Source organism: Meles meles, chromosome 12, assembly GCF_922984935.1.
Source record: "Meles meles chromosome 12, mMelMel3.1 paternal haplotype, whole genome shotgun sequence".
Lineage (NCBI taxonomy): Eukaryota > Metazoa > Chordata > Mammalia > Carnivora > Mustelidae > Meles > Meles meles.
In genome coordinates, this window is record NC_060077.1 from 14721207 (window position 1) to 14733509 (window position 12303).

Consider the following 12303-nt stretch of genomic DNA (forward strand, 5'->3'; position numbering starts at 1 on the left):
CAGAGAGCCCGATGCAGGACTCGATCCCAGGACCCTGAGATCATGACCCGAGCCGAAGGCAGCGGCTTAACCCACTGAGCCACCCAGGCGCCCCAGCACAACTATGTTTTAATAGAATGGGAGAATGGGGGGAAGCAAAAGCAAAAAAAGCTGATGCTTTTTTCCCGAAATTATTTTCAGGAATATTGGGGTATAATATTCGTAATCTTTTATCATCCCATGTGCCATGGAGAATGAAGATTATTACTGTAGAAGAAATAAGCACACAGATTAATATCAGAAAATAGATGACATAAAAATCCCATAGTCTTTAACAGGAAAATTCAAGATACTGTACCCTGACTCTGGATGATTATATATCCACACGCACGTATCTGTGGGTGTGCGTGTGTCTACATGTAAATGTATAGGTATGTACACACATACGTATTTACACTTCCCTCATCCTGAGCTCTACACACAAATCCTAAGGAATTATTTACACTAATAACAAGAAGTGAATCTTTCAGATATAAAGCTTACTAGAGGTCTACAGAACTAAATAAATATGCAGTCCTTTATGGAGGCTTAGAGGTCACTGCACCATGAAATAAAAAGGTCCATTTAACTAAAAATATGTAATAATTCAAAACGTCTGTAGAAGGACAAACTCAATTACAATGAAAAATTATCAAAACAGAGAAAAGCAAAAAACAATCAGAAAGCTGCCACAAAGGGGATAGGTAACTGCAGTGCTGGCAGCTACGACGCATTAAATATCTGAACAGTTAACATGGCAAGGACACGAGTCTTACTTGCAATGACAAATAAAAGCCATCATCTGGTCCTGTCAGCTCAGCCCAAATCTTGGTAGCTTCCTCCCAAGACATTCCCCGCTCCACACTAATCTGTAAAAGAAATAATACAACTTAAATTGCACTCACTTCTGTGAATGCCAATCACTGGAGGTTACACTTAAACGTGCACATTTCCAAACTTACAGTATATAACTCTACATGACCAGAGGTGGAGTATCCTGGAGTCAGAAACTTCTTTACATCACTTTTCCTCACTTTTTCATCTCCAGAACCAAGATCTTGAAAAAGAAAAAAGCAACACGTAAATGGAAAAAGAATGTATTATTAGGATTATGCAGGACATTTTCAAAATTTCTCCACTTACCTAAAATTCCCATATCATATCTTCCATTTTTTTTGGCATTTTGAACAACTGCTGTAAGTGTGTCTGCAAAATACTGAAATAACGCATTCTGTTGATGCACTTCCATGCCCAAAATTCTATTTAAGAATTTTCCTATGTTGTTATAATCTGCAAGGACAAGATTGTATGAAAGATTTAAAGCATTTGAATGGCAATTATAATGCATTTGCCCCTGGAAGTAAAAATAAAAAACAAAAAAAATTCATTCATCTAAGCCTAGACCAAGTCTCACTTCCTCCTCCATGGGCTTACCTCACACCCACAATCTTGCATGGCTCTCAGAATAGAGCTATAATTTGACCATTTCTACCTCTAGCAATCAGCATGACCACATACATGCTCCAAAGATGGTTGTCTTCCTCAATCTGTGCATCATCAAACTTCACTTACCGAAAATATGAACACAATTTAGCACATGAGAATGTCTCTTCTCTAACATGAAATCTTGGCTTGTAAAAAGTTCTAAGTGCTGTTAAGTCTGTGAAGCTCAACAGCACGGTCTTCAGTATTTTTTAAAAGCTTCAAGCTGATCATATATGCAACCTGGGTTGAGAACTGCTACTTTGCAGACAGAATAATGGTTTAATCTCTTTTGAATAACTACAGTAGCAAAAACCACTGAGAGTGCTTTATGAGCACTCCAGAAGGAGGGACTGAGAACTACAAACGTGAAGCTTCCCCGTCAAGTTGAAAAAGGCATAAAGAAGATGGTGTAATGATAGAGCAACAGTTCTGTTTTCTGTCTATATACAAAACTCACACTCTTACCTTTATCTAGAGTAAGAATACCCGAACGATCTTCTACATTTATCAGGCCAACTCCTATTAGTCCTTGTCGAACATCTGTCAGAAAATCAAAAAACCTTATAACCCAAGTGACTCAATGATCTGTTACTTGACTAATCAAACTAGATCAAGTTCTTTTTTCAGACACGTAACCGACTGAGCCGCTCAGGTGCCCCGAACTAGACCACAAGTTCTAGCATTAAAACACAGCCTAAGGTATTTTCCATAGTTCCTGTTAGCTGAATTAAATGGAACACAGTCCCCAAAGGTTTTTTAGGCACTCCAAAATCCTACAGTACTCAAACTTCACACTATATTAGCTCATTAAAAGATCTCTCTCTCTCGGGGCGCCTGGGTGGCTCAGTGGGTTAAACCGCTGCCTTCGGCTCAGGTCATGATCTCAGGGTCCTGGGATCGAGTCCCGCATCGGGCTCTCTGCTCAGCAGGGAGCCTGCTTCCCTCTCTCTCTCTCTCTCTGCCTGCCTCTCTGCCTACTTGTGATCTCTCTCTGTCAAATAAATAAATAAAATCTTTAAAAAAAAAAAAAAAAAGAGTCACATGCTCTGCTGACTGAGCCAGCCAGGCACCCCAAGTAACAGGTAATTTTAAAATTTCAAGTAAACGAGGGAGCCATTTTAAACACAAAATAAATAAAAGAAAATAAGAGAGGAAAGAGAATGGAAGAAAAAGGAAAAAGTCTATTGTTTATTTGCTTTGTTAATATGCCATCAGTGATATACTCCCTTGACAGTATGTCAATATGGCTTGTACCAATGCTAAATACTGGTTTCCAATTGGGAAAGACTTACTAGTGGAAAGTCCTAACTCTACAGTAATGATGTTTCAAATATCCTACAGCTACATATTTTCCAAAATATTTTCATAGCTTCCTAAATTATAAAATAAATAATAAAAAATCAAAACCATCCAGACTACTTCTATTTATGGGCAAAATATATTATACCAATTACAGAGATAAATCAAAGAGTTTCTATAGCATTATGCTGGACTTTTCTTTAATACGTAAATTTCCAAAAACATGTAAGTGTAAAGAGAACATTCGATGAACCATATACACGTATCCATCACACAGTTTGAACTATGAATTCAGAGCCAATATTTTTTTATCTACATCCTATGCCAACCTCCACAGATTATTTACCTACATACTTTAAAATTAAATTTAAAAGCTGTCTGGCATAGTGGCTTTATTTATTTATTAAAAGATTTTACTTATTTGACAGACAGAGATCACAAGTAGGCAGAGAGGCAGGTAGAGAGAGAGGGGGAAGCAGACTCCCCGCCGAACAGAGCCCGATGTGGGGCTCGATCCCAGGACCCTGAGATCATGACCTGAGCCGAAGGCAGGGGCTTAACCCACTGAGGCACCCAGGCGCCCCTGGCATAGTGACTTTAAATTAATCTAACAAAACCACTTTCTTCTACTAATCTAGTATTACCATGCAATAAACTGTCAAGAGCACAAAATACTTGGTTTGGTTTTCCTTTTTTTTTTTTTTTTAAAAAAAGATTATTTATTTATTTATTTGACAGAGAGAGAGAGAGATCACAAGTAGGCAGAGAAGCAGGCAGAGAGAGAGGGGGGAAGCAGGCTCCCCCCTAAGCAGAAAGCCCGATGCGGAGCTCCATCCCAGGACCCTGAGATCATGACCTGAGCTGAAGGAAGAGCCTTAACACACTGAGTCACCCAGGCACCCCACAAAATACTTGGTTTGAATGAAAGTTAATAATCTGATTATAAGAAGCCAACTTAGGTATCTATTAATCTTTTTTAAAAAAAATTTTTTTTAAGATTTTATTTACTTGACAGAAAGAGATCTCAAGTAGACAGAGAGGCAGGCAGAGAGAGAGGGGGAAGCAGGCTCACTGCCGAGCAGAGAGACTGATGTGGGGCTCGATCCCAGGACCCTGGGATCACAACCTGAGCCAAAGGCAGAGGCTTTAACCCATTGAGCCATCGAGGCACCCCGTGGTGTCTATTAATCTTTAATTTCTAAATTTTTATATAGTTTATGTCCAAAGAGACTGAAAACAACAGCACATTTCAGAAAAGGTTTTAGGGCCTACTTAGTACTCATTTCCCTCTTGTGATTATTTTTAAAAGTTACCTTTAAAGAATTCTCCAGGGTAGTCTGGAGGTGGTGATACCATAGGAGAATCTAGGTTGACAATGGATTTCATGACAATTTCTAAAGCATTTCTTCCATACTGCAATAAGAAAACAAACAAATTTAACCAGTTTACAATATTTGGATACATTTCAATCACATGATCTACTGAACACGATAAAAACCAGCAAAGGTTCAAAAGGAGTAGGACTCAATTATCTTTTTATATAAATGTTATATACTAAACTGCTCACACCTATGCACATGACAGATGTCCAGTAAATAATTTCGTTTCTGGAAATTCACACTTGATTCATTCAGAAGTAGTTATTATATTCCTATTTTCTAACAGGAATGAAAACAGGATTCTACTGCAGAGCTGATCATCAAAGATCTGATAAGTGAAAATTTTATAGGACGTTATCACTTTACAGTGAAACCATAAGGGACAGTTTTAAGTTTTAAACAGTAACCACTTTCCCTTTTTGTTTACCACAGACACCACGCACTACCACAAAATCTCAGGCATAATGAAAGCTGAAATGTACCTTATTATCAAAATTGAACCTGCTCAGATCTCTAGATTCTGTTGCTCTTCTGTCACCATGTGTAAGTGCTCCCTATCAAGACATAAAATTTCCAATCAAGGCACAGAAGACAGATTGTATCCACCATCTTTTACACACAACTACACAACCCAAGAACTTACCAAGCTCTCAAGTCTTTTAGCAACAATAGAAGCAAATCTTTGTTCCCCTGCCAATTCAGAAATCAGAAACACATACTCGGGAGCAGTAACTTGGTTTGATCTATGAGTTCGTCCTGTAACGACATTAAAAATACTGTGTTCACTAGATACAGAGTATTCTGAGATCTATTCCTAGCATTTTAATACTAAGCTGGTATTCGGAAACCCTTAAGAGGAAAAATTAAAGAATATAACAATTATTGGACACCTGGGTTGCTCAGTTGGTTACGGGTCTGCCTTTGGCTCAAGACATGATCCCGGGGTCCTGGGATTGAGTCCCTCATTTGGCTCCCTGCTCAGGGGGAGCCTGCTTCTCCCTCTCCCCCTCCTTCATGCTAATGCTCACTGTCAAATAAGTAAGTAAAATCTTAAAAAATATATATATATATAAATATGTATATATACATATACATACATATATGTATAAAGCAATTTCTATAACTCTCCCAAAGGCACAAAATAAAAAAACTGACTTGAAAAACATCCATATTCTGAATACTCCTCACTCCTCCTTAAAGAACACAAACTGCCACAGAACTGTTCAATGATAAACATATTATTACTTCTGCCCCACTTGGGTTAACCACAATGGTGCTGAAGCACAGCTGCTCTGGATTCTTCCAAAAAACAAACAAAAATAAATTAAAAATGATTTTTTGAAAAGATTTTATTTTAGAGAGACAGAGAATGCACACATGGTTGGAAGGACAAGTAGAGGAAAAGAGACTCTCAACTAGATTCCCCACTGAGCACAGATCCTGATGCAGGGCTCAATCCCATGAGCTGGAGATCAAGACCTGAGCCAAAATCAAGGGTTGGACACTGAACCGATGGAGCTGTCCAGGAGCCCCTAAAACTGTTGGTTTTTTTTTAAATCATCAGGTCACAGGGACATAAATATGTAGGACAAGGGAGAGCAATATGCCTTCAGTAAAGCCACCAAGGGCTAAAAAGGACGTGAGGTGGCAGGTGCTCTGACACAGACCCCATACATCCTGAGGATCCATAATGGAGGAAACTCCCGAGGAACACCGTTATGAGATACAATGCCAGAAACTCTCCAAGAAATCTAACACCGATCTTTTACATTTCTTAAAACAGGTAAGAAACAGCTTCATGTATTCTCTAATTTTAAATGTAATACACAAACAGCTCCAAAATCTACGTGTCATGTTTTAAGATACTGAGCATTAAATATAGGTTTTGATAGGCACACATTTCCCCAATGATTCCTAGCTATTAAGTAAAATTCACTGTAGGAACTTACCAAATTGTTGAATTGCTCTATCAGCACTCCAGGGTAATTCCAAAGTCATATGAACTCTTCGCCTTTGATTTTTAGCTCTCCGATCTGCTTGTAACGAAATACCCGAGCTGGCAGCTTCTGAGATAATAGCAATATTCTGTACCAAATATAAGGGGGAAAAATGATCACCTTTGCACAAAGACAAGTAGGCAAGTGCCCTAAATAAAGTTAAGAGCACTAGTGGCCCACCAATACCTATTGTTCCCTTTTTCCTAAATTATAGCCACCACCTCTCAAGTTTAGGCAGGTACATGGCTGCCCAGAATCATGACATTTCTCACTTTTCCCTGCAGCTAATTGTAGGCATACCCCAGTAGGGTGTAGGTAGTATGAACATTTAAGAAATGTCCTTAAAAGTCAAGGACATGCCCTTCTCTTCATTCGTCCTCTCTGCCAGATGAAAGACAGAGGTATAATGACTGAAAGTGAAACAGGTAACCTGAAAATGAAGCCTCACAGGTTAAAGGACTAAGACAGGAGTGGCATTATCTTCAAGGAGCCGTAATAGCCCTGGTCCACCTACTCAAACTTACACATGGAAGAAATTACCTTCTACCTTCTTTAAGTTAATACGATTTTGGATTTTGTCACTTAACAACTAAAACTAATTCCAACTAATGTAAGTGTAATGCACATGGGCATAAATTCATAAAACAAAGTATGTAACACAACTGAGTAATACCTCTACCTACAATCTTTAGAATGTGCAACATGACGAGAGCCTAGGTGGCTTAGTCAGTTAATATCCAAACTCTTGATTTCGACTCAGGTCATGATTATCCAGGTCATGAGAGCAAGCCCAGCACTGGGCTCCATGCTCAGAGGAGATTCTCTCCCCCTTTCCCCTTCCCCCAGTTCTCATGCACGCACTCTCATTCTCTAAAATAAATCAAAAAAAAAAAAAAAAAAAAAAAAAAAGTAACACAAGCTATCAAATATATTTATAAAAGACAACTTTGGGGGCATCTGGGTGACTCAGTTGGTTAAGCATCTATGGATCAGGTCATGCTCTCAGGGTCCTGGGATTGAGCCCCAAACCTGATCCCATGCTCAGTGGGGAGTCTGTTTGTCCTTCTCCTTCTACCCCACCCCCCCCCCCCCCCCCCGCCGGCTCATGCTCTCCCTCTCAAATAAACAAAAATCTTTAAAAAAAGAATAAAGACAACTTTGATAGTGACAACTATCCTCTCCTTTTTTAGATGCAGAAAGCCTCATTAAAATATAAAGAAAAAAGTGGTAAAATAGAGATTTTATTCTACCATTTAAATTAAGGAATTAAGGGGGCACCTGGGTGGCTCAGTGGGTTAGGGCCTCCGCCTTCTGCTCAGGTCATGATCCCAAAGTCCTGGGATCGAGCCCCACACCCGGCTCTCTGCTCAGCAGGAAGCCTGCTTCCCCCTTCCCCTCTGCCTGCCTCTCTGCCTACTTGTGATCTCTGTCTGTCAAATAAATAAATAAAATCTTTTAAAAAAAATTTAAAAATGAAAAATAAAATAAATTAAGGAATTAAGTTTAAGTGGTACTCCTATCTATTTTTTAGCTATCTCATCAGCAACCACTTATGGAAATTCCAAGTAGATGATGGGGAAGAACTAGCCTAAGAATCTCAAAATTGACTGATGTTTACTGATTCAGTAAACCAAGAACCTCTGGTGGCAACCAAGGTGTCTAGAGTGGCAAGGTATGCAAGACAATCTACATTCAGAATGATCATCCTATTAAGACATGTCACAGCAATAACAAAATCAGCAAAACCAAAAGACACTAGTAATCTGAGTACGCTTAAATATATTTCTAGAGTCAAAATTAGACCAACATTGGAGAGTAGCATTAGATGTTACGCCACTAAAATGACCTAGGAAAATACAGTATTTTAATATTCTGACTAAAAATTTAAAAAGTTGGGACACCTGGGTGGCTCAGTGGTTAAGCATCTGCCTTTGGCACAGGTCATGATCCCACGGTCCTGGGATCAAGTTCCACATCGGGCTCCTTGCTCAGCAGACAGCCTGCTTCTCCCTCTGCCTCATCCCCTGCTTGTGCTCTCTCTGACAAATAAATAAAATCTCAAAAAAAAAAAAAAAATATGGGGTGCCTAGGTGGCTCACTCAGTTAAGCATCTGCCTTTGGCTTGGGTCATGATCCTAGTGTCCTGGGATCGAGGCCCGCATTGGGCTCCTTGCTTAGCTCTCCTTCTCCCTCTGCCTGCTGCTCTCCTTGCTTGTGCTATCAAATGGATAAATAAAATCTTAAAAAAATATTTTTTTTAATTAGATGTCTCCAAATTTATTAAGAGCCATATCTTTTTTTTTTTTTTAAGATTTTATTTATTTGACAGACAGAGATCACAAGTAGGCAGAGAGGCAGGCAGAGAGAGAGAGAGAGAGAGGAGGAAGCAGGCTCCCTGCTGAGCAGACAGCCTGATGTGGGGCTCGATCCCAGGACCCTGGGATCCTGACTGGAGCCGAAGGCAGAGGCTTTAACCCACTGAGCCACCCAGGCGCCCCAAGAGCCATATCTAATTCTGTGCACAATACTTTATGGCATTCAACTTGAGAAAAAATAATGAAAATGTATAAATATTCAGTGATTATGTGCAATTACTAAAAATTAAAGAATAACACCATTCGACACACTTAATTTCTTCTTTTTTAAAATTTTATTTGACAAAGAGAGAGATCGCGAGAGAGGGAACACAAGCAGGGAGAATGGCAGAGGGAGGCAGCGGCTTCCCCCTGAGCCGGGAGCCTGATGCAGGGCTCGATTCCAGCACTCTGGGATCATGACCTGAGTTAAAGGCAAATGCTGAATGACTGAGCCACCCAGATGCTCCCACACTTAATTTCTTTTAAAAGAAAAAAAAAAAACCCTAAATATTCATTTAAATATACAGACATTGTATTTTTCACTAAAAAGCATCCCAGAGGGTGCCTGGGTAGCTCAGTGGGTTAAGCCTCTGCCTTCAGCTCAGGTCATGATCTCAGGGTCCTGGGATCGAGCCCCACATCGGGCTCTCTGCTCAGCACCTTTCTCTGCCTGCCTCTCTGCCTACTTGTGATCTCTCTCTCTCTGTCAATAAATAAATAAAACCTTTAAAACAAAAACAAAAACGCATCCCAGAGGGTGCCTGGGTGGCTCAGTTGGTTGAGCGACTGCCTTTGGCTCAGGTCAAGATCCTGGAGTCCCAGGATCGAGTTCTGTATCAGGCTCCCTGCTCAGTGTGGAGTCTGCTTCCCCTTCTGACCCTCCCATCTCTTGTGCTGTTTCTCTCTTTCAAATAAGTAAGTAAAATCTTTTTAAAATACAAGAAAGAAAGAAAAGCATTCCAGAAAAACATACCTTGTCTCCATCCATAAATCTCTGTTTTTCTGTGATATTTAGTATTTCCACAGGGACATCAAGTTCAGATCTCGACTCGTAAGATATGCTTCCGTCATCATTGCTTACAACCCGCCCTTTGCGACCAGTCATCTGCAAAGCCAAACAGTGTCACTTACAGTTAAGGTACCTGATGAAGACGCAGGAGCACAGGACCCCTGCGTTAGAGAAACTTGGTGGGAGAGAGAAGGGGATGATGAAGCCGACACACAGTGCCGCCTGTGCTGCACCAAGCAGTGTCCGGGAGAGAATGCTGCAACAGTTTCTGGTTTGGAAAAGTTGAAATTCCAGCAAAGAAAGCAGATACGTGGCAACAATCACAGAGGCTGCATGACAGGTACGTAACAGATCAGTGTGTTGAATAAACACACAGATACTAAGGATAAGAATACCTGACTCTGGGATGACAAACAGATCAAAGGTTCTAAAATCTAAGAGAAAATTAGGCAACTATGTGATGATATCTAAAATATCACTCATTCTACAGGGTTTTGAGTTGACCAAAAAAAGGGACCAAGACACAGCCCTGATCAAGTCATATTTACCTCAGCAACATTTTCAGGGCCACCAAGTTCATCAATAAGTTCATCCAGAGTATTAGGAGGGAGATCTTCCGCTAATTTCTCTAGTTTATCAAGTAGGTCTTTCTTCATCTGCTGGGCCCTTTCCACAGCGTCCTGACTTGTTATAAGACTACTGTTACTGTTGGTGTTACTGTTAGCTAGACAAAGTACAATTGTTAAAAATCATTAAAGTTTAAGTACGTTTTGTTTAAAAGTACATATCAACAGACAAACCAAGCTTCCCCACAGATACCTGGTGCACTGTTAGGAGCAGGCAAAATTACTGGTGTAGATGAAAAACTAGGTCGTTTTGATCCAAGACCTGATGCTAATAAGGCACTTTGAATAGAATCTGGATCTATACTTTTCCTTTTTTTTTTATCTTTGTTTTTCTTGTGATCTTTTCTGATTAACCAGGGATCTGAAAGTTAAGGAAAGATATGTGTCAAATCATCCGTAAAAGCAGAAGAATCTTCAAAGGAAACAACCCTTGAATTTTTTGTATTAACTGGTAACTTATAAATCATCACCGACTTCAGCGGTCCAGTATATCCAATACACTATCAGATAAAATTCCATAGTATGAGGTTAAAAATCACTGTACAAGTGATTGGGTGGCTGGGCGACTGAGTTGGTTGAGTGTCCAACTCTTGGTTTCAGCTCAGGTTGCGATATCAGGGTGGTGAGATTGAGACCCACATCGGGCTCCGCACCAGGTGCAGAGTCTGTTTGTCCCTCTCCCTCTGCTCCTGCAATTCTCTCTCTCTCTCATCTCTGGATAAATAAAAATCTACTACTACTACTACTACTACCACCACTACCACTACTACTACTGTTAATAATAATAGGGGCACCTGGTTGGCTCAGTCGTTGAAGAGGCTGCCTTCAGCTCAGGTCATGATCCCATGATCCTGGGATCGAGCCCCGCACTGGGCTCTCTGCTCAGGGGGAAGCCTGTTTTCTCTCCCCCTCCCCGTGCTTGTGTTCCCTCTCTGTCAAATAAATAGTCTTCAAAAAAATAAATAAAATCACTGCATAAAACTTAGGCCACTATCTCACACAAATGAGCTAAACTACCAAAAGACAGACAAGCTTGGGGAGTTCTCCACTAAGCAAAGATTAGGTTCTGTGCAATGGTTTGTATTGCACTGGGGGGAAAAACCAGGTTTTATTTATTTATTTTAAAAAATCTTATTTATGGGGTGCCTGGGTGGCTGTCATTAAGTGGCTACCTTCGGCTCAGGTCATGATCCCAGGATCCTGGGATCAAGCTCTGCATCGGGCTCCCTGCTCAGAAGGAAGCCTGCTTTTCCCTCTCTCACTCTCCCTTGCTTGTGTTCCCTCTCTCACTGTCTCTGTCAAATATATAAATAAATAAATCTTTAAAAATAAATAAAGATTTTATTTATTTGAGAGAGTATGCATAAGCTTGGGAGCGGCAAGCGGAGGGAGAGAGAGAAGCAGGCCCATCATGGAGTAGGCAGCCTGATGCGGGGCTTGACCCCACGACCCTGAAATTATGACCTGAGCCAAAGGTAGATGCTTATCCAACTGAGCCACCCAAGGTGCCCTGAAAAAACAGGTTTTAATACAATATCCCATTTCACACACAGAAAAAAAACCTTTCATTAACATTTAATAAGTACTGACATACTTACCATCTTCATCATCTTCACTAGACTCATCTCTGAATGGATTGAAATCATCATCGTCTCCAGAGCTCATGTTTTTCGAGCTCTCATAGTCACTTTCTTCATGATCAGACGCGTCCGATTCACTTCCGCTATCATCGGAACTACTACCAGTAAGGCCACCTACTTTCCGTGCTTTCTTGGCTTCTCGAGTTATTTCTTCACCTACCCTCAAACCCAAAATAAGACAGTCAGTCCAAACACACTCTTCTAAAGATCTAGGAAACTACTTTTAGTTCACGAGCTTTTAAAGTGAGAAACATATAGGAAAAACTATATATAAATTTCGTAAGTAAATGTTAACCTTTTAGATTTCCTTAAGAAATCATGTTTGTCCAATTATTAAGAAAAAATTACACACGTAAATATAAATTCAAGACTACCTTTAAGTGTACACGTTTCAAAATAAATTTAGGACAACAGAGATAACACAGAATCTCCAGCATTTTCACAGTTTAACTGTGAATCAGGTTGAGAGCAGAGGTCTAATAATTAAACAACT

At 40.0% G+C, this 12303-nt stretch overlaps 1 protein-coding gene across 2 annotated transcripts in view; it reads right to left on the bottom strand.

Annotated features, from left to right (window-relative positions):
• SBNO1 (strawberry notch homolog 1) overlaps positions 1-12303 on the bottom strand; it is a 53838-nt gene that overhangs the window by 8202 nt on the left and 33333 nt on the right. For both annotated transcript variants that reach the window (XM_046024614.1, XM_046024613.1), the window contains exons 17-28: positions 11769-11966; positions 10364-10531; positions 10093-10268; positions 9509-9640; positions 6131-6266; positions 4825-4937; positions 4664-4735; positions 4116-4215; positions 1969-2043; positions 1162-1308; positions 981-1075; positions 795-887 (exon numbers count right to left, since the gene is read on the bottom strand). In XM_046024614.1, the coding sequence (XP_045880570.1) occupies positions 795-887; positions 981-1075; positions 1162-1308; positions 1969-2043; positions 4116-4215; positions 4664-4735; positions 4825-4937; positions 6131-6266; positions 9509-9640; positions 10093-10268; positions 10364-10531; positions 11769-11966 (1505 nt within the window). The remainder of the gene's footprint in view (positions 1-794; positions 888-980; positions 1076-1161; positions 1309-1968; positions 2044-4115; positions 4216-4663; positions 4736-4824; positions 4938-6130; positions 6267-9508; positions 9641-10092; positions 10269-10363; positions 10532-11768; positions 11967-12303) is intronic.